General features: G+C 43.5%; 1 protein-coding gene across 2 annotated transcripts; it reads left to right on the forward strand.

Moving 5' to 3' along the window:
* The first annotated feature begins 461 nt into the window (after positions 1-461).
* ASGR2 (asialoglycoprotein receptor 2) lies at positions 462-12170 on the forward strand. 2 transcript variants are annotated; one of them, XM_016142079.2, is made up of 9 exons: positions 462-666; positions 1008-1157; positions 5537-5656; positions 5873-5968; positions 6611-6682; positions 7013-7099; positions 7185-7330; positions 11405-11511; positions 11748-12170. In XM_016142079.2, the coding sequence occupies exons 2-9, from the start codon at positions 1034-1036 to the stop codon at positions 12034-12036; spliced, it is 1041 nt and encodes a 346-aa protein (XP_015997565.2). In that variant the 5' UTR covers positions 462-666; positions 1008-1033; the 3' UTR covers positions 12037-12170. The 2 variants fall into 2 exon arrangements, with proteins under 2 accessions (XP_015997565.2, XP_015997566.2); XM_016142080.2 differs by lacking the exons at positions 462-666; positions 1008-1157 and adding an exon at positions 3144-4249.
* Positions 12171-22830: the final 10660 nt, after the last annotated feature.

Below are 22830 nucleotides of genomic sequence, written 5' to 3' on the forward strand. Positions count from 1 at the left end.
AACTTCTCCCGCCCACGTTTGGCTGCCTTCTGCCACCTGTCTCCCTCCTACCCTTGCACTTCAGGTTCTCCAAGGGCTTTACGCACCAGGAGAGTGAAAATGGTCAGCGCAGAGCCCGTAGGAAGTGGGAGCTGAGGCTCGGATGCCAGATTGGGCAAGAACAGAGAACCAGCCCCTCTGAACCTGGTCAGGGTCAACAATTCTGAGAAATCTGAGAAGCAGGAAGTGAAAGGGGGGTGAGGCAGAGGGAAAACCAGAAACTGCATCCCCACCCTCCTGGTTTGGCCCCCTCCCAAACTGTGCAATGAAGACTGAGATGACCAGCTTATGGGGGTGAAGGGGACAGACCCAGAGACCCCTTCTCCAGGAAGAACAGAGACAATTCTGTTTCCCGCCCCCACAACGCTTTGCCTGAGTTCCAACTCCATTTCCACTTCTGTTTACCGTCCAAAGTTCTGGGGTCAGGAGATGTCAGATTCAAAATACTTGGATACTTGGACACTCGGACACAGGGACTTCAGGGCTCTGTCCTGGACCACCCCCCTCCCCTCCTCTTCTCTCTTATCTAGCACTGCCTGCCTCACTTTCCTGGCTCCAGGCCCTCCTTAACCTTGGGCCTTGAGCTGCCTGAGGGACCCAGGAGTCAGCCCTTCTCACCTTTAACAGGTAACCAAGGTTATGGACTGGGGATGTTTGGGATTAAGGATACCCTAGTTCAGGGGCAGTGGAGACCAGATGGGAAGATGTGGGATGGTTTGGTCTGTGAGAGTGTGGAAGGAAAGCTCCTTCCTGGCCATGTCACAGCCTAAGCAATCATCCGAGAAGGGACGGAACCTGGATATATTTCAGCCCCAAATTCACCTCCAGACCTAAACCAAGCTGTAGGCTCGATCTGCTCTGACCCTACTGCAACCCCATCATCAGCCTCCACCTGAATTAGCAACTTAGAACAAGCATCAGCCCTGAACTCAGCCCCAGCCCTGAGAGCAGCCTCGACCCAACCCCAGGTTGTAGCTCCAGCCCTGGACCCAGCATGGCAAAGGACTTTCAAGACATCCAGCAGCTAGATTCCGAGGAAAACGACCACCAGCTCGGTAGGGGTGAGGAGCCAGGTGCTCATGGACACAATCCCAGGAGAGAAGATGGATTTTGGAAAGGCAAGTATCCAGTTTCTGCAGCTTCACTTAACCCCTGTGTCACTCCTGATTGCTCTGACTCTCTGAGGTCTCTGTCCTGTTCACTTCATGAGCAGGGACTGGGCCCCTCTAGGTGTGAGGTGTCAACACTTCTGCTTGCCCCTGACCTCACCTTCCTCTGGACCCCAAGAAAGGTTATGTGCCCAGAGGTGAGGGAATAAGTGGAACCTGGAGATGACTTCCTCCTCTCTTCCTTCCAACCTTTGTTCCAACAACATGTGCTTTTGTATGTGTGCATGCACATTTGTGTGTGCAAGGAAAGGACATTCATTCAGGAGAGTGTGTATGTGTGTAGGGAGAGAATAGGAATGGGTGGGGGAATGGACACAGATATGTCCTGGAAAATGCCCACTCTCCCCAAGCCTCCTACAAGGCAAAAGAGATTTGAGCTGTTCTAGGCTGAAGGACAGTACCCAGGGGTGGGGAAGGGGTTTTCAGGTGTGTAGGTGCTAGTTACGGAGTACGGATCTGTGGAGACAGGAGGAGTGAGGGCTAGGATTTCAGGGAGGTTGATTGGTTAGCCTGGGTTAGGAAGAAATACCCCTCTTCCTGAGGCTGGCAGACCACGGGGACTAGTGCTGTTGCAGGTGAGAGTGGGAGATGGGCAGGAGGGACAGGCATTCCTACCAATGGCTTCTTTTCCCTGGGTAAGAAGGTAGGCCAGCAGGCCTTTCCACGAGGCAGTAGGCCGCACGAGGGAGAGGCCACACTCCCCTCTGCATCCTCAGTGCCCACGTGATGCATGCATGGTATGCAGTGAACACTCAAAAATGATTTTAGATATTGTCCTGGAAAATGCCCACTCTCCCCAAGCCTACTATAAGGCAAAAGAGTTTAAGCAGGAGGCCTAGAAGAGAGTTCAGAGATTTTGTGTTTCATGGGAGCAAGAGCTCACCCAAAAGGCCTGATGGATGACATGGCCAGGCAACTGGGGTGGGGTGGGGGGGTTACAACCGTCAGTACATTTCTCTCCAGCAGCCTCTGCTACCTTCATGTGAGCTGGCATCGATCACCTGCATTCCCATGACTATCTTCTACTCTTCTAAGCGTCCTATCTGCCCATGGTTTTCAGCAAATTTGGAAATATTTTGGCCACTGTTTGCTCAAAAAATTTTGTCTGTCTCCCCTTTTTCCCCTTTCCTTTAGGACTCCGATTAAGCATCTATTAGTGATTCCACAGTTCACTGATCTCATCCCGTTACAAATTTTTTTTCTCTTGGTTTTTTATGTAGTTATTATTGCTATGTCTTTAAGTTCACTAATTTTTCCTTATGCATACCTAACTTTCCCTTAATTTAACCAGTGTCATTTTTCATTTCAGACATTGTAGTTTCATGTCTAGAAGTTCAACTTGGGAATTTTAAATATCTTCCTTGATATTCTACTTAATTTTTTGGACATGTGAAATACAGTTACAATATCTGTTTTAATGTGCTGTCTGCTATTGCTAATATGTTCTGTATCAGTTCTGGATCAGTTTTGATAGATTTATTAACCTCCTCATGATGAAATGTATTTTCCTGCTTATTTGTATGTCTGCTGATCTTTAATTAGATGCCAGACATTGTGAATTTTACTTTATTATGCGCTGGATATATTTATATTCCTCTAAATATTCTTTCGCTTTGTTCTGGGATGTAGTTATATCACTTGGAGTCAATTTGGATCTTTTGGATGTTGCTTTTATGACTTGTTAGGTGGGTATGGAACATTACTGGGGCAAGGGCTTATGGGTCCTCTACCAAATGCCCTTTAGGTTTTGAGTTTTCCTGTCTGGCTGGTGGGAATGGCCACTATTCCTGGCCTTGTGTGAGTGCCAGGCACTGTTCCCTAATCCTTTCAGATTGTTTTTCTCCTGGTCTTGGGTAGTTTTTTTTTTTTTTTTTTTTTTTTTACATGCATGTGCTGATTAGTATTCAACTGATTGCCTGAGAGGAACCCTCCACAGATCTCCAGGATTGTCTGTGCCGCCATCTCCTCGGATGCTCTGTCCTGTGAAGTCTAACCCACCTTGGTCTCCTTGGTCTCTCAACTCATCTCAACTGGGAGAATCTCCTAGTCTCTGCTTGGATTGCCCCTCCCTGCCCTGTGGACTGAAAAGTTTATCCTTTTCAGCCGGGGTAATTATAGGGCTCATCTCATCTGTGTCCTATCTCTCAGGGATCATTGCCCTGTGTTGCCTGAAGCCCAGTGTCTTGAAAATGGTTGTTTCTTATAGTTGTTTACTTTTTGTTTTGGTTGTCTCAGGGAGGAGAGTAAATATAGTCCCTGTTATTCCATGTTGGGCAGACCCTTTCTTTTACTTTCACACTTGCCTAAGCAGCACTTCACATGTTTTAACTCATTTCATTCTCAGAGCAATCTAATCAGGTAGCTGCTGTTCTTACCCACATTTGTTTTATTGTGATAAGAACACTTAACCTGGGACCTGCCCTTTAAAATATTTTAAAGTGCACAATCCTGCTTTGTTAACTGTAGGCACAGTGCTGTGCAAGCAGATCTCTAGAACTTTCACCTCTCCCCTAACTGAAACTTGACACTCATTGAACAGCAACTCTGCATTTCCCTTCCCCCAGCCCCTGGCAACCACCATTCTACTTTCTGTTTCTGTGAGTTTGACTATCGTAGACTGTATAAGCAACACAAGAAAACTGAGTCACCAAGAGGCTGAATAACTTGTCTATGATCTCAGAGCTAGGTGATGGCACAGTTGGACTCAGCCATGGGTGGTCTGGTTTTAGGGTAGAAGTGCAGAGACATTGCTGAGCTGACCCAGAGTTGAGGGTTTATAAGTCATAGGTCAGGTTGGGAAGCAGGACAAGGGCCCACTGAGTGGACAATATTGGAGAGAGCAGTCAGAGACTCAGCCATGGAGTTCCAGCTGGTTGGGGAAGACCGTGGTCAAGGATAGCTTCTAGATGGACAGAAACACGGGTGATCAGGGAAGACATAGGGGAGGCAGTGATCAGAGCAGGGAGTAGGCAGTGGAGGTATCAGAGACATGGCCTTTCTGGGTCAAGATAAGGTCCTGAGTGTGGCTGAAGTGGAGCAAGGTGATAGTCATTGGTGTGAGGAGGTCAAGAGCTCTGGGTGGTCGCTTGCAGGGTTGGTGTCTAACTCAGGATGGTGGCAACTGATGACGTGGGGAGGAAGATTCTGGGACACTGACTGAGCCTCCCCAGGATGTGAGGGTACCTGGTTGTGATGACAATGGGAAGAAAGGGAAGATGGCAATGAGGCAAAGAAGAGAAAACATTTTGTTAGAAGTGGATGGTACAAAAGCAGAAGCTCGGAGTTGGGAGGACAGCCGCTACTTCAGGCCTAGAGAGATGTGAGGAGGGGTGAAGCCAGTTCTACGCCTGTGAAGATGTGGGCGCATGTGTGTCAGCATGTGAGAATGTGTGTATCAGTGTGTATGTGTTTGGGAAGGTATATAAATTGTGCTATAGTATGTGAAAGAGTATGTATGAGAGAATGTGCATGTTAATGTGTGTGAGTATGAGAATGTGTGTTAATGGAAGTGCCTGATTTTCCTGGACCTCAAGGCCCTGCTGCTGGTGGCCATCTGTGTGATTAGGTCCCAAAGTGAGAATCACAGGGGCCAGCAGGGTTGGAGCCATGATGGGAAGGAGATGTGGGCAGTGCTTGGGGCAATGAGCGTGTATTCAGTAGTGAGTGTAAGAGGGTAGTGAGACATGCACGTGGGCGTGCACGCGTGTGTCTGTGTTTTCAGGGTTCAACTTGACTGAGGGAAGGGAGAGGTTTCTACAAGATGACTAAGGGCCAAGGGGAGAGAGCTTATAGTGGAACCAGAGTTTCTGAGGTGGAAGGACAAGGATGTGAGAGAAGAGGCTCTGAGGAGTGGGAGATGAGAGAGGATGGGGCTTGGAGGTAACTCTTGGGGAGTGGTCCATGGTAGAACTATCTGGACTTAAGAATCCCAGTGGAATTGGGGAGGTCCAGTTTTGGACTTGTGTGATGGCCCCAGGCGTGGATTTTAAGAATACAAGGCCCAGTCTCTAGGTCTCCGAGGTCTAAGAGTGGGGCTTTACACACAGCTCATGTGAATAGCAGTGTCGTGCGCATGTGTGTTTCATATACCTGTGTAGAGGTGTGTGCATATTTGCATATGTTCACGTGGGTGCAAGTGTACACAGGTGTGTGTGTGCAATGTGCAATGCTTGAAAGCTGGGGTCAAAGACCATTGACTCTCCCAACAACCCTCCCCTCTACTTTCCTCCCACCTACCTGGGCTGTACTTCCTTAGACTTCTGTCCCCCTGGATACTTGCATTACATCAGATCTCAACATCCCTCCTTCTAATACCCCTTCTCTCCCAGGGACGCCTCCTCCAGAGCCCCTTCTGCTGCAGCGTCTCTGCTCTGGGTTCCTGCTCAGTCTACTCATCCTGGGCTTCAACCTCCTGCTGCTGGTGGCCGTCTGTGTGATTGGGTCCCAAAGTGAGGATCTCGGAGGCCAGTAGGGATGGGGCCACAATGGGGGAGGAGATATGGGCCGTGCTGTGGGCAATGAGAGCTATGACAGGGGAAGAGGTGGAGGCGGTGCTGGGCAAGTATGCGGGCACTGAGGGGAACAGTGTCACGGACAGCAGTGGGGTCTGTTATGTGGGACACAGCCCCCTTCCCTTTGTCCTGTGCCCTCTGTCTCCTGACAAGGAACACAGCTGCAAGTGGAGTTTTGGACCCTAAAAGAAGCTTTCAGCAACTTTTCTTCTAGCACCCTGATGGAGATCTGGACTCTCAGCTCCCACGGTGAGCGGGCGCTGCCATCCCCCCCCCCCCACCACCCCGCCCTCCGCTGCCAGGGTCAGGGCCGGGGGTGGTTGGATTATCAAGGCGCTGGTTTACCAGCATAGGTTGGCTGGACTCTGAGGTGGGTGCTCAGTACAGGGTCTGCAAAGTGGTGTGTTTGGGGTGCTGTGGGCAGATAACCCAGCCTGAGAAGCTGGGTAAGGCTTCTAGGGACACTGATTCCCAGGCTGAGGGACCCTGATGGGGGTTAGTGCCAGGCAGAGAGAACAGAATTCGCAATGGCCAGGAGGTGAGGAAGACCGCTGCACATTTTGGGACTGTAAACACTTCTGGTGTGGCAGGAGCTAAGTGGTGAGGGGTGGGTTGGGGAGGTGGGTAGGGGTCAGGTCATGCAGACAAGAAGTAAGCCTTTATTTTGAGAAAATGGAGACCTATTGAAGGGATTTAAGCCGAGGAGTGACCTAGCAGGTTTGTTCCCCAGCCAGTGTGGCAACACAGGGAGACTGGGCGAAGTCGGAGCAGAGCCTGCAACCTCCCAGGTGAAGGGGGCAGTGACTCAGACTGGTGCTCCAGTGGGTGAGAATGGAGGGATGTTAAGGAGGCAGAATGGAGGACAAACAGTTTAGCTTTCCTGTTTTTCAGGAGGAAGTGCAGGCGACAAGGTGGCGACTCTAGAAGCCAAGCTGGAGAAACAGGAACAGGACCTGAAAGCAGGTCAGAGACTCTCCCTTGAGTGTGTGTGTGTGTGTGTGTGTGGGGGGGGGGTTACGTGAGTGTGTGTGAGATGTGTGAGTATATGTGTGATGTGTGTTGTAATAATGTGTGTTGTATGTGTCATCTGTGTGCGTGAGTATATGTGTGGTATGTGGTATGAGTGATGTATGTGTTGTGTTTGTGTGTGTAGTGAGTGGTTTGTGTGCTGTGTGCATGGTGTTTGATGTGTGTGTTGTGTTTTCCCAGCCCAAGGCTGGAGTCCTGTGCAGGGTCCTGGCAGATGGGGCATCCACCCTGCCCACAATATTGTCCATCATTCTGTCCCTCTAGATCATGCTACCTTGCTCTTTCACCTAAAGCACTTCCCAGTTGATCTGCGCATCCTGGCTTGTCAGATGGCATTCCTGCGGAGCAACGGTAGGTTCAGGGAAGTCTCCGGGCCCGGTGTGCTTGTCACCGCAAGCTGGATCTCATCTCCCTGTGTCCACTCTCATCCTCTCAGGCACAGAATGCTGCCCCATTAACTGGGTGGAGCATGGCAGCAGCTGTTACTGGTTCTCTCATTCTGGATTGACCTGGCCTGAGGCTGAGAAGTACTGCCAGCTGGAAAATGCGCACCTGGTCGTCATCAACTCCAGAGAGGAACAGGTGAAACCGTACCTTTCTCAAAGTCAGGAAGAAATCTGGGGAATGTAAACTCTGGGAGGCCGGATCAGGCTTGCTTTATTATTTTTTTAGTCTAGGGAAGCGCCCAACAGCAGAACTCTGGGAGGTTCATGGTGGAGTAGCCACTGATTCTGAGGTGGGAGATTATAGCCAGAAACTCAGCAAAGAGGTAGGAGCCAAGTGAGCAGGTGATGAGAAGCAGGTCAGGAGACAGAATGTGAGACAGGATGAACTAAAGCCATGACTTGCAGAGGTGCCGAGAGTCCCTTCTTGCTGTGTGCTGGTCTTGGGATGTTGTGGTCAGTTGGGTGAAAGGAACAGAGTGGGCGGCATTCCCAGTGACATGCCTACCTAGGGTTACTGGGTCCCTCCAAGATGCTCCAGGTCTCCCTTGTCTGGTGCTGCCACCAGGACACACTCCAAACACCTGAGTTTACAGAGAAGCACCGACCTGTTAGAATGGGTGGGGGCAGTTTTGTTTTTTTGTTTGGTTTTTGAAAAGGAGGATATTGATGGTAACATTTATTGAGTCCTTACTATGTGACAGGCACTTTCATATATATTTACTTCTTTAATCCTCACAACCCTACTGGGTAGGCACTCTTATTATCCTCACTTTGAGGGAGGGAGAAATGAGGGAACTAAGGAAAAGGAAAGCTAAGGAACTTGCCACACAGCTAGTAAGTCAGTATGTAGTCAGAATTCAGAGACACTCTGCCTCCTTAGCCAGTGTTTTTAGCTACTACATGTTGCCAGAATAAATTTACTGAATTTGAATGTATATATTTTACTTGGTAGAATAATTACAAACATATTTTGCTTTACCAATCAGGTTGCAATTGCCAATACTAATTAATTTTGACCTCTATGGGCCAAGCTAAGACTTCAGTGCTCTGTAAGTTGGTCCACAAGTTGTTGTTGTTGTTGTTGTTGTTGTTGTTTTGTAGTTCATCTAACTTTATTAATAGGTCCACAGTTCTTGGTGGTGACAACTTCATGGTGGATCGGGCCGCTCTTTCATCACTGTGAAGTGAATGTCAACGTCTGGTTTAATGCTTTTTGCCTTGAATTTATCTCTATGTAATATAAATTGAATGGACCTCGATATCTTTTCACTAGCATTTGCTGAATGTAGCTACGTCCATGCATTCGTTTCTAACCTTTTTGAGTTTCTGTTTTAGATTAATGCTCCTCACCCTTGGCTCTACACTGTAAGCCTTTAAACTTGAGGAGTTTAAAGATTCCGATTTAAATACATTTATCTGGGACAGTGAGATTTTTAATAGAGTTTCCCCAACGGATGCAGCCATGCTTAAGGTTGTGCATAAGTTTTATTTTTGATTTTAAAAAATCGAATGATTTTTTAGGTGTGTAGCTCATTTATTTTTAATACTTACATTCAGTCTTAATCTGTCTTTTTTCTGTTTCTATTCTTCTGTTTTCTCACATTTGCTATGTGAGAGATGTTCTTTTTGTTTTCTCCCCTATGGTATTTTGAACTAAATGTGGCTTAGTTTTTCATTATACTAGTGATTCCTTTCATAACTTTAAATGATAAGCTGAAACTTATTGGCTTCCAAAAGTCAAGGAGTTTATATTATATAATTTTCCATATGAAAGCTGAGAAAATCAGCCCCATTCTTCACATGCCTCATTCTTTTCTTTTTAAATGGAGATGTAACTGACGGAACATTGTTGGTTTGCTACATTTACATATTGTGACATGATTACTACAGTAGGGTTAGCTATTACCTATTTCATGTCATATAATTATCATTTTAGTGTTGAGAATAATGAAGATCTAGACTCTCAGCAACTTGGCAGTTTATAATGCCTCATTCTTTTCTTTTCCAGATTCCTTAAGTATTTTATCTAAAGAGTTGGAATCTTTTTCATCTTTAAATTTCATTAACCTCATCCAGATATATCTCGATGTCGCTCATTCTGTATTTTTGCTCTGAGGCTAGGAGAGTTCTTTTAATATGTAAAGTTAGGATTTCTAACATTTTAGAAGGTTTTCTTAAGTCATATATTTGAGTATTTTTTCTTGTTCATTTGTTCTCTTTTCCTCTGGAGCACATGATTCCAAAGTAGCTCCATTGTTTGCCTCCTCAGCCATCATTTTGTTGCCATGACTTCCACCTTTCTCTCTTTTCCTGTGTTCTGGGCCCTTTCCTCAGTCCTTTCATAACGCAAACTTGTTTTTCTGCTGAGTTCCTAAGTTGTTTTTATATAGCTCAAATTTTTCTCTTCAGTTTCTTCTCTTATCATTGTTTATCTTTCTTCTTTGATATTGTATATCATTTATCTCCTCTTAATTTTTTGAGGTTGTGAAGTTGTTCTCCAACATCCCCTTCAGTTCTAAAGTATGCTTTTTATTCAAAATATATTTTCAGCTCTCTTTTTGATATCACAGTTCTTCCTCTTCCCCTTCCTCTTCTTTATTTTTGTATAAGTTCCACTATAATTTCTCTTCTCTTCCACTTTTATGAATGAGCACAATTCTTTCTTGACTGTTATTTACCCATGAATAGGGGGAAAGGAATTCTGGACTATCTTCTCTGATAATCTCGTTCTATTCGACTCCTCTCATTGGTGTTTGACACAGAGGGCCAGGTTCTGATGATTTGTATTCTTCCTTCAGTTATTCAGCTTCTTGTGATGGAAAAAGAAGACAAGGGCAGCAGGCAGTAGCAAATAGAATATCTTGTCTTTAGGCACTTTCCCTTTATCTCTGTTGACTTTTTTGAATTTTGGCAGTAGCCCGATCAGCCTCTGAGGGCTGCCCCTTTATGCACAGAACATTGTCCTACCTGCAGGATTCTAGAATTCAAGGAAGTTACTGCATCTGCCCTCAAATGAGGTGACTAACTGCAACCTTAGTTGTGTCTATGGGAAGTTGTTGTGGTGTGATCAAATAAATCTAAGACCTACAGAGCCAATTGAGATGAATTGTGAGCCTTTGTTAGCCGCCTGTGACTGACCCTCTACCATGCAGTGTTAGAGGAGATCAGTCCCAAGCCTCCAGAGGGGGTAGCTTATAAAGCCTAAAACCACATCAAACTAGCAAGCAGGTTTACAGAACCAGAGGTTGGCCATTAGCATATCTTTGCACAGAATATCTCTTAGAACTACACCCTGTTTGACATTAAGCAGAAGTTGGCCATTTGAAAATTTTTCACCCTTAACAAAGTGAGAATAGAATTAGGAAATTTTCTTCCAAATGTAGTTGGAGACTCTTCACATGACGTCAAAGGGAACTGCTAGGTATGCAGGTTGGTCAAAATATCCCTTTGCTTTCTTTACGCTCTTCCCTTGCTACCTTCTCGTACCAGGAAGAGCCATATCTGTAAGAAAAGCCCACTCAGGGGAGTCTGTTGTCTGCTCAAGTCCTGGTGAGCTGTCTCACTTTCACTTAATCCCCTGCAAGCTGGCTGACTGGGCTACTCACACCCAGGGCAGCCTCCTATTTTCAGGACAGACTACCAGACCCTTTGTAGCCAAGTCATAATGGGGCTCTGGGCAGTGGGTCTAATTGGAAGTTCCAGGAACTGGTGAACCTCCGGAAATGACAGCTACACATAGAAGCAGGAGCAGGGCAGATGCACCTGAGAGGAGAGTGAAATCAAGGAGTCCACAGTGGTGGCAGGGGTCAGCGTCAAGATTCTGATTGAGTTTGAGGCTGTGGACAGAAGACTTGGAGGCAATGAGAGTCAGGGTAGCTGCCGTGAGTTGAAGATGAGTAATGTGGGGGGCAGCAGTCACAAACTCAGGAACTGGATTGGCTTTCTGGGCTCTCCAACTACCTCTGAGTTCTTAACCTTACTTGTACATTAAGGCAACCAATTTAGAGGGCTTGTGAAGCATTTAGCATGTGCTTTAGCTCAGCAAATGTTCTCTAAACAATAGCTAAGATTACAGAAGAAAAAGTGAGGAACTAGTTTCCTTGGGAGCTGATGCTTGGGGGCAGATTAGGGTGTGGAGGCCTGAGGGAACCACTTAATGGTTACATGGAGGTACAAGGGACTAGAAACTTCCCTCCCACTTGTTTTTCAGAAATTCATTGTACAGCACATGAGTCCCTTTCATACCTGGATAGGTCTCACTGAAAGTGATGGTTCCTGGAAATGGGTGGATGGCACAGACTACGATTCTAGCTACAAGTAAGTGCCCCTCCCCCCTAGTTTGGCCTGGGTATGGCCACCTGGCCTTTTGTCCCAATACACCCCCACCCATCCCCTATGGATCAAATTCCCCAACCCTCTCCCCTCCAGACTCTTAACCTCCAAGGCTGCAGCTTCTGCTCCCTGAGCTCTCCAATGCTGTGATTTTCTGAGGTGGGGGTGAGAGTTTCTGGGATGAGAGTATTCAGAGTTTGAGCTCTGTCTTGCCTTCCTAGGAACTGGGCTGCCACTCAGCCAGATAACTGGCATGGGCATGAGGAGGGTGGAAGTGAAGACTGTGCTGAAATCCAGATGGATGGCCGCTGGAATGACGATTTATGCCAGGAGGTGCAACGTTGGGCATGTGAGATGAGACAAAAACATTACCAGCTAGGAGACCTGACTTCTAGCAGCTCTCCTCCCATGCCCCACCCTACCCTGCCCCTAGCCTCTCTACCCGGAGATTTGGAAGAAAGCAAGAATAATCAGAAGCATGGTGGGGGTGGGACGAGGAGGGCGCATTAAGGAAAGCTAGAGGTTTGAGAATCTCAGATCCCGAGGAGGCTGAGATCCCGCCTCTTTTTGCCACTTACTGTAATTATTATAATTTTCAGCCTCCTTAATGGAGTAGGACAAAAAGAAACAAATATTTAAAACTCTGCGTGGACTGGTAATTTGGAACAGGGAAATGTAAGGTGCAAACAAGAGTTAGTAGAGAGGGTCTGGAAGAAAGTTTAAGTCCCTGTCAGCTGCTCCTTTACACCCAACCTTGAGGGACACTGGTCAAGAGAGGTATAGAAGCACCCCTTGTAACAGAAGTGCTCAGTGGAAAGCCTTGGGGTTGGGGGAAGGGGGACAGTATGGGAAGAGCCAAGTGGGCTGGGCTAGGGGTCTGCCCACATCCTGAGAGGTTCCCAAAGAAAGCAGTTTTCCCTGCAGTTGGGATCTCCCCCAGAAGAGGTTACAGGGAGCACCCCGTTCTGTACTGCCTGGGAACAGTGGAGTGGGCTGGCAAGGCCAGTGAAAAATGTTTACTAAGAGAAAGAGAACGGGTAAGACACCTTTCCCAATATTTTCAGCATGGCTGCCCCAATCAGATCTAGACATATCCCCAGCACAGAGTGTCACCCACAATTTCCACAGTGGCTAAACTTCATATTCCAAGGTGATTCTGAAACCAATCTTAGAAGGGTCTTTAAGCAAGTAGATTTTTTGTTTTATTTTTATTATAAAAATAATACATACTATTAGTAAAAAATGTTTCAAATATACACACACACTCACGGAGTGTCCTTTCCTCACCCTTTCTGCTTCTCCCCACAGTTAACTATTACATAGGTATTGTATTAGTTAGAGTTCTCCAAAGCAACAGGACCAATAGGAGATTATATGTGTACATATATAATTTTAAATATATATATATACACATATATTTTACATATATTATATATGTACATATATATATTATACACACATATGTGAAGAGTTTTACTATAAGGAATTGGCTCATGTGATTATGGAAGCTGACAAGTTCCAAGTTCTGCAGGTGAGCAGGCAAGCTGGAAGTCCAGGAGAGCTGATGATGTTGCATATGAAGGCAGTAGGCTCAAGACTTGGGAAGAGCCGATGTTGCCTTTCGAGTCTGAAGGCAGGAAAAAAGCCAGTGTCCCAGGTTGAAGGGGCTCAGGCAGGAAGAACTCTCGTATTAACAGAGGGTCAGCCTTCTTGTTCTATTTAGGGCTTCAACTGATTGGATGAGACCCACCCACATTAGGGAGAGCAATCTGCTTTACCAATTCAAGTATTCCTCACATCTAAAACTACCCTCACAGACACACCCAGCATAATGTTAGACCAAACACACAAAATTAACCATCAAAGGTTTCCCATCAGGATGTTTCCTGCATATGTGTATATATGCAACACTAGATTTCACTATGTAGATTGATTATTTTCAATTTCCAGTGTCTAGTGGAAATTGATCCAATCTATTCTCTGACAGGTCTTACCTCATGAAACTTAGCAGAGGTGGAGAATTCCAAAATATGAATGTGCCATATGTTATTTAATCTTTGTGCTGGAAAGCTAGTTGCCATTTTTGTATGTTTTCACATATAATATTTTGAGCAACTTTTGCTTCTAACCTTGTACTAGGTAAAGATTTTCAGTTGCAAAATTTTCTAGGACTTCTTCAAGATGTGAAAATGGCATTAAGTTAAAAAATTATGGAGTTGGGAGGGAAGATGGCAAACTAGGTAAAAGCAGGATTCGCCTCTTCCCAGGTCCACATTGAAACTGCAATCAAATTATAAAATAATCAACATGAAGATTCATCTAAAGTCCCGCTGATCATAACATGTATGTCTGATAATATAAAGGAGGAGCCACATTGAAGCCGGTAGGAGGGGCAAAGTCGCAAATTGGGCTGGACCTGCACCCACAGATGGTGGAGGAACACCAGGAGAGTGAGGCTCCCCTGAAAGGGGGTGGATCTCAGCCTCATTCCAGGGCTCTCCAGCCCTGGGAAGAGTTGTTTCCAAAACCTCTGTAAAAACTAGAGGGGATTCTGGCTGTCTGGATGAGACAGAAGGAGACGGAAACTCTAGACACCCCTTTGAAAGGCCCAAGCACAGGCTATCTGACCTGCAGATGCTCACCAGGGATACTGGTGGTAAGTTAGAGGCTCCCGTGGGGTCTGGACAGGCAGTTACCATCGTGCCTTAGAGAAGGCGGAGAGCCTACAGGGGCAATCTACAGACCAAGCCAGCATGCCTGTGCAGACCCCTCCCACAGGGCCATTTGGAAGTGCTAGCCAGAGGAGATCAGCGTGCTCCACCCAACCTGCAGATTGCCTGGGGCTTTTGTTACTGGGTGGCTGCCACACCCTGCATTGGTTCAGGGCCAAACATTTGCTGCTGGCAGCCAGCGCTGTGAGTGTGCATTTTAGGGATAGTTTCAGGCAGATCACTGCTGCCAACATGAACTTGGGTGAATCTTGGGGATCTCTGGGCCAGTCCCAGACAGCAGCTGGTCTTGCTGTGATCTGTGACTTTTTGTGGGAACACGCAAATTGTTTCCAAAATTGCAGCAAGACTGAGACTGTATTGATCTGACGACCATTGTCTCCCTGAGACCCCACCCCACCCCACTCAACCCACAGATAGCCCCATTGACAGTCAACCCACCACCCTGCTACTGCCCTCCTCCCAATCCACACAGGAAACAAACTTTGCTTAGCACAGGGTGGGCACTGCCAGGAAATCAGTTGCTGGAAGACTTCTGTTGCCTGCAAGAGCTGCAATGGCGTGAAGGGATCACAGGGGTCTGTGGGACCACCCCAGATGGCAGCTGGTCTCATTGTAATCTGTGACTACTATGGGAACGCACAGGCACAGAAGTTGCAGCAAAACTGAGGTTGTATTGGCCTGACAGTCCTTGTCTCCCTGAGATCCTGCTTCACTGAAGCCGGAAAGTGCCTGCAGCCCTTTGACAGGTAGCCTCCCCTGCCCTGCTTTTCTCTGGGGTTGTGCATTCTGTGAAGGCAACGGACCTTGGCTAGCGCAGTGAGTGTAATTTGGGGAAAACAGTTGTGGGTGGACCACTGCAGCCTGTATGAGCTGTACTATCTCTTGAGAGGATCTCAGGGGTCTGTTGGACTACCCCAGACAGCAGTTTGTCACCCTGTGATCTATGACTACTGCAGGAATGTGCAGATACAGAAACTGCAGAAAACTGAGACTATTGGCCTGATGGCCCTTGACTCCCTGAGATCCTGCCTCATCCAATACACAAAGTGCCCACCGCCCATTGACAGGCTGCCCCTGCCCTGGGGTGGCACATTCTGTGCAGTCAACAAATTGCAGCCAGCAAAGCGAGTAAAGTTCAGGGAATACAGTGACGGGAAGACCACTGCTGCCAGCACGAGATATAGTATCACTTGGGCACATCTCAGTTTTGTGGGCCCGTCACAGACGACAGTAGCTCACACAGTGATATCTGACTTTGGTGGGAGCCTGCAGTCACAGAGCTGGCAACGAATCTGGTGCTGTGTAGGTCTGATGGTCCCGTGCCTCACTGAGATGATGTCCCACCTAACCCACAAATTACCTGTGGCAAGTCTGCTCCCAGGCAACTTAGTCCCATCCTGTGCTTTCCTTGAGTCACAAATTCAATTGCAAACAACAGCACTCAGTTTATGTGACCCAGGCAAAGCCCGTTCACCCAGGAGAAGGTTTCGGTGGTGGGCCACACTCACACCCACGAGCTTCAGTAATTCTTTAAGAGATATTGCGTATTTGCAGGCTGGAGGTGGGCTTGCTATGATTGGAAACTTGTACAGAGAGCCACTGAGACAGCACTGACATGCAAACTAACGCTGCAGTGGCAGGAGGAAATTTACTCAATAAATTCAGGAAACTTCCGGTGTCCCTGCATCACCCAACATGCATATCACCCAGAGGCTCTTCAAATTTCAGAGACTTACAGGCAACTGACAGGCAGTGTCAGCCCTTGAGGAGCACTGGTCCTTCTGCTAAACAGCCCTAGGCCAGGTATGGGGGATAACTTGACTGTGGCCTATAGCATTGTCTCTTCCACTTACCTGTAGATTCAGCATAGACAACAACCATCTGTGGATAGCTTGGTACCTCCAACCAAGTAGACCTGAGCAATCAAAGGCAACAGCTGACCTTGGTCTACTGGGGAGCCCCTCCTAAAAGGCCACAAAACTAATGCACCCGGATGCCGGCACTAGACCACAACAGAGCAACACCTGACTAGTCCCATAGGTGGTACACACAAAGAATGGTTTCAACAAGTACACAAACCTGGTAGGGCAAATCCCACTCAATGGGGTCAGTCCCCACGCAGCAACTCTTACCCTGTGGGTGCAGCCAATTTCCACAATTAGTCAGCCTGAACATTAATCTACTGATGTACTAACACTAATAAAGGCTTAGCTACAACGGAAGATCACACACAACCCACACAAAGATCACGTCCAGAGCCCCTGGCACAGGAGATCAAGGACAGTGCACCACTGGGCCACACAGGACACCTTCCCCATAAGACCATCTGGCCACAGCTGAGAGATGAAACAAATATTCATAACATGAATAAATAAACACAGAGAGGCTAATAAAATGAGAAAACGAAGCAACACACCACAAATGAAACAACAGGAGAAAACTCCAGAAAATAAGCTTAAAGAAATGGAGGCAAGAAACCTACCATAGACAGAGTTCAAAATAATAGTTATAAGGATGCTCATCGAACTTAGGGAGAGAATGGATGAGCACAATGGAAAGCTCAACAGAGAGAGAGTAAGCATAAAAAAGGACATAGAAACCATAAAAAAGAACCAGACAGAAATGAAGAATACAATAACTGAATTGAAGAATACATTAGAAGGATTCAACAATGGATTGGATGAATCAGAAGATTGAATCAGTTAACTGGTAGACAAGCAGAATACACCCAATTAGAAGAACAAAAAAAAAAAAAAAAGAATTTGAAAAAAATGAGGACAGTTTAAGAAACCTCTGGGACAACATCAAGCATAACAATATCCAGATCATAGGAGTACCTGAAAGAGAAGAGAGAGCGCATGGGACTGAGAATCTATTTGAAGAAATATTATAGAAAACTTCCCTAAATTGGCAAAGGAATTAGACATACAAGTTCGGGAAGCACAAAGAGTCCCAAACAAGAGGAATTCAAACAGACCCACACCAAAATGCATCATAATTAAAATACCAAGGGTCAAAGACAAAACGAGAATCTTAAAAGCAGCAAGAGAAAGGCAGCTAGTTACTTATAAGGGTAGCCCCACAAGAATATCTGCTGATTTTTCAATGGAAAATTTGCAGACCAGAAGGGACTGGCAAGAAATATTTAAAGTTATGAAAAACAAGAATCTACAACCGTGAATACTCTATCCAGAAAGGCTTTTGATTAAAATGGAAGGTGAGATAAAGATATTCCCATAGGGAAAAGCTTAAGGAATTCATCACCAACGAGCCAGTATTACAAGAAATGTTAAAGAAACTTTTGTAAAAAAAAGAAGGGGTAAAAAAGAAAAAACAAATATGAATAATAAAATGGCAGTAACAATGTACCTATCAGTAATCACTTTAAATGTAAATGGATTAAATTTTCCAATTAAAAGACATAGGGTAGCCAAATGGATAAGAAAACAAGATCCATACATGTGCTGTCTATAAGAGACCCACTTCAAATCAAATAACACTCACAGACTGAAAGTAAAGGGATGGAAAAAGATATTTTATGCAAATGGAAATGAAAAAAAGCCAGGGCAGAGATACTTATATCAGATAAAATAGACTTTAAAACAAAGACTATAATAAGAGACAAAGAAGGGCATTGTATAATGATAAAGGGATTAATAAAACAATAGGACATAACCCTAGTAAACATATATGGACCCGACACAGGAGCACCTACATAAAGCAATTATTGTATGACATAAAAGGAGAGATCAACAGTAATACACATAGTAGGAGACTTTAACACTCTATTGACATCAATGGACAGATCTCCCAGACAAAAAATGAACAGGAAACAAGGGGCTTAAAAGACACACTAGACTAGATGGATTTAATAAATATTTTCTATTTTACCCCAAAGCAGCAAAATATACATTCTTCTCAAATGCACATGGAACATTTTCCAGGATAGACCCCATGTTAGGACACAAAACAAGTCTCAATAAATTTAAGAAGATTGAAATCATATTAAATATCTTCTCTGATCATAATGGTATGAAACTAGAAATCAACTAAAAGAAAAGAAACTGGAAAATACACAAACACATAGAGGCTAAATAATACACTATTAAACAATGAATAGGTTATCAATGAGATCAAGGAAAAAATCAAAAGATACCTAGAGACAAATGAAAATGAAGACATGACTCAAAATCTATGGGACACAGCGAAAGCAGTTCTAAGAGGGAAATTCATAGCAATACAGGCCTACCTCAAGAAATAGGAAAAAGCTCAAATAAACAATTTAACTTTACATTTAGAAGAACCAGAAAAGAATGGCAAACAAAGCCCAAAGTGAACAGAAGGAAGGAAATAATAAAGATCAGAGCAGAAATAAATGAAATAGAGTCTAGAAAAACAATATAAAAGATTAATGAAACCAAGAGCTGGTTCTTTGAAAGGATAAACAAAATTGACAGACCCTTAGCCAGACTAGACTTATCAAGGAAAAAAAAAGAGAGAGGACTCGAATAAATAAAATCAAAAAAGAAAGAAGAGAAATAACTACGGACTCCACAGAAATACAAAGGATCATAAAAAAAGTACTATGAGCAATTATATGCCAACAAATTGTACAATCTGGAAGAAATAGATACATTCCTAGAAACATAGAGTCTCCCGAGACTGAGTCAAGGAGAAATAGAAAATCTGAACCAACTGATACCACCAATGAAATCGAATAAGTAGTAAAAAACCTCCCCCAAAATGAAAATCTTGGACCAGTGGCCTCATAGGCAAATTTTACCATTCAAAGAAAGATTGACACCTATTCTTCCCAAACGATTCCAAAAATTTTAAGAAGAGGGAAGGCTCCCTAACTCCTTTTATGAGGCCACCATTATCTTGATTCTCAAACCAGACAAGACAATACAACCCCTTCCCCCAAAAACAAACAAATAATAATAATAATAAAAAAAACTATAGACCGATATCTCTTATGAACATTGACGCAAAAATCCTCAACAAAATATTAACAAACTGAGTTCAGCAATACATTAAAAATATCATACACCATGAAGTTGGATTTATTCCTGAGATGCAAGGTTGATACAGTATCCACAAATCAGTTAATGTGATATATCACATCAACAAATTGAAAGATAAAAACCATGTGATCATATCGACAGATGCAGAAAAGCCTTTGACCAAATTAGCATCCATGTTATAAAACCTCTCAGCAAAGTGGAAATAGAGGGAACATACCTTAACATAATAAAGGCCATATATGACAAACCTACAGCTAACACTATACTCATGGAGAAAGGCTAAAAGCGTTTTCCTTACAATCAGGAACAAGACAAGGATGCACACTTTCACCAGTCTTCTTCAACATTGTATTGGAAGTCTTAGCCACAGCAATAAGACAAGAAAGAGAAATAAAAGTTATCTGAATTGGAAAGGAAGAAGTAAAACTCGTTATTTGCTGATGACATGATACTATATATAGAGAACCCTATAGGTTCTACCAAAAAATTGTTAGAACTGATCAATGAATTCAGTGAAGTAGCAATATACGAAATTAATATTCAGAAATGAGTGGCATTTTTATATACCAGTGATGAACTTTCAGAAAGAGAAATTAAGAAAACAATCCCATTTACAATTGCATTGAAAACAATAAAATACCTGGAAATCAAATTAACCAAGGAGGTAAAAGACTTGTTCTCAGAAAATCGTAAGTCATTGAAAAAGAAACTGAAGAAGATACAAAAAATGGAAGCATATACCATGCTCATGAGTAGGAAGAATCAATATCATTAAAATGGCTGTACTACCAAAAACAATCTATAGATTCAATGTAATCCCTATTGAAATACCAAAAACATTTTTCAGAGAGACAGAACAAATAATCCTAAAATTTATATGGAACCATAAAAGGCCCCGAATAGCCACGGCAATCTTGAGAAAGAAGAACAAAGTTGGAGGAATCACACTATCTGATATCAAACTGTACTACAAGGCTGCAGTAATTAAAACAGCAAGGTACTGGCTTAAAAACAGATACTTGATCAATGGAATAGAATAGAGAGCCCAGAAATAAATCCATGCCTATACCCTCACTTAGTATATGACAAAAGAGGCAAAAATATTAAATGGGGTAAAGGCAGCCTCTTCAATAAATGCTGCTGGGAAAATTGGGCAGATACATGCAAGAAAGAAGAAAGAAAGAGAAAGAAAGAAAGAAAGAAAGAAAGAAAGAAAGAAAGAAAGAAAGAAAGAAAGAAAGAAAGAAAGAAAGAAAAAAAGAAACTGGACCACCTTCTTACATTGTATATAAGAATAGACTCGAAATGGATTAAAGACTTAAATGTAAGACTTGAAACCATAAAACTTCTAGAAGAAAACATAGACAGTAAACTCTCTGTTATTGCTGACAGTAGTTCCTTTTTGGCTATATCTCCTCAGACAAGGAAAACGAAAGGAAAAATAAACAAATGAGACTACATCAAACTAAAAAGTTTTTGTACAGTAAAGGAAACCATCAACAAAATATAAAGACAACTGACTGAATGGGAGAAGATATTCACTTATGATACATCCGATAAGAGGTTAATATCCAAAATATATAAAGAACTCATACAACTCAACAGCAACAACAAAAACAATAAAAAACAACCCAGTTAAAAGATGGGCAGAAGACCTGAACAGATATTTCTCCAAAGAGGAAATACAGATGTCCAATAGACATATGAAAAAGTGCTCAAGGTCACTAATCATCAGAAAAATGCAAATTAAAACCACAATGAGATATCACCTTACACCTGTCAGAATAAATCAAAGAACAAGTGTTGATGAGGATGTGGAGAAAAAGGAACCCTCATTCACTGTTAGTGGGATTGCATATTGGTACAGCCACTATGGAAAACAGTCTGGAGATTTCTCAAAAAAATTAGAAATGGATATACCTTTTGACCCAGCAATTGCACTTCTGGGTATTTATCCAAAGAAAACCAAAACAATAATTTGTAAAGATCTATGCATCCCAATATTCATGGCAGCACAATTTACAATAGCCAATATATGGAAGCAACCTAAATGCCCATCAACATATGATTGGATCAAGAAATTATGGTTCATATACAATGGAATATTACTCAACCATTAAAAAAGAAATCCTACCATTTGCCACGACATAGATGGACCTAGAGGTTATTATGCCGAGTGAAATAAGTTAGACTTATATGCAGAATCTAAGGAAGAAAAAGAATAAATTCATCAAAAACAGATTCACAAATATAGAGGACAATCTGGTGTCTGACAGAGGGAAGGGGGGTGGAGGGCTGGAAGAATGGGGTGAAGGGTTAAAGAAGTACAAACTAGTAGTTGATTGATGGTCATGGGGATGGGGAGCACGGCATAGGGAATGCAGTTAGTATTAATGTAATGGCTAGGTGGAGAGCCAGGGGAGAAAAAGAGCAATTGGGGGATCGTTTTATAAACTATATAAATGTCTAACCAATGTACTATATACTTCAATCTAATAATAAAATAAAATTACATGCAATTTAAAGTCTTGTGGGACCAGAAGCATCTACTTCTGCGATTAGAGAAACCACTGTTGTAGCTGTTTCTTCCAGTATTGACACTGAATTTCTATAATGCACATAAACAGATATATATCAGTTGTTTACATTATTTAGTCACTATTGTGTAGATGAGGTACAATCTTCCAACTGAGTCTACATTTCTATTTAAATTCTAATTCAGAATCTCTATCAATTATGGCTGCATCAATATTGTTAACTGCTGAGCCAAGTAATATAATTTGATTATGTTTCCTTTCTTGCACTTTTGTTTCTTCTGAAGTTTATAATTGTTTCATTTGAAAATTTGCTGCGTATTCCTTGAAGCTGTTGCAGTCTTGTCCCTATTTTGGGGGGTGGGGTGGCGGGGAGGGGGTGAGTGGTGAGTAAATATATACATTTATTCTGTAACTCTTTATAGAGGAAAAAGGTTTCAATTGCTCTAGTGTAAATGTAGTAATAGACTTCAGTTCTTTAAGTAGTTGAGAAAGTTTTTCTGAAGTTCCAAACTTTAAATAAACAAATTGGTAAAACCAAGGAGCAGAAAGACTTTCATGGCCCCTCTTATAACTTTCAAATATTGAGCTTATCTTATTCTTCCTTGTAGCATCGTGTTGTAACTGTCGACTTTGCCCTATTACTCAAAAAACTAGATATTGCTGCTCTAAATAGCCCTTTATATCTGTACCTCTCAAATTGGGCTGTCCCTGCAGTTAAACATTGCCCCAGGATAAACATGGCCCATCCTTCTCAAGCACTTTCAAGGGGAACAAAAACATATCAATGAAAGAAATTCTAATACATTTCTGATTAGAATAAAACATCCACAACAATTTTAAGATAAACTTGCAAGACAATTTATGGAAGCAGAAGACTGCTTCACCTCTCTTAGTGGTGTGTGTTCACTCCCCTCCACTAGGAGGGCTATTTGGGAGGAAAAGATGAGGAAGACTGCTTTAAGCCAGGCCTGTATCTATGGAAAAGCTCTTCCAGCTGAGAGAAGTGATCTC

The sequence above is a fragment of the Rousettus aegyptiacus genome, unplaced genomic scaffold (genome assembly GCF_014176215.1).
Source record: "Rousettus aegyptiacus isolate mRouAeg1 unplaced genomic scaffold, mRouAeg1.p scaffold_m13_p_6, whole genome shotgun sequence".
Taxonomy (NCBI): Eukaryota; Metazoa; Chordata; class Mammalia; order Chiroptera; family Pteropodidae; genus Rousettus; species Rousettus aegyptiacus.

Coding starts and splice junctions, on each gene's coding strand:
- ASGR2 (XM_016142079.2), top strand. CDS start 1,034: ATGGCAAAGGACTTTCAAGACATCCAGCAGCTAGATTCCGAGGAAAAC. Junction 6,683..7,012: donor GGAACAGGACCTGAAAGCAG/GTCAGAGACTCT, acceptor CTGTCCCTCTAG/ATCATGCTACCTTGCTCTTT. Junction 7,331..11,404: donor TCAACTCCAGAGAGGAACAG/GTGAAACCGTAC, acceptor CTTGTTTTTCAG/AAATTCATTGTACAGCACAT.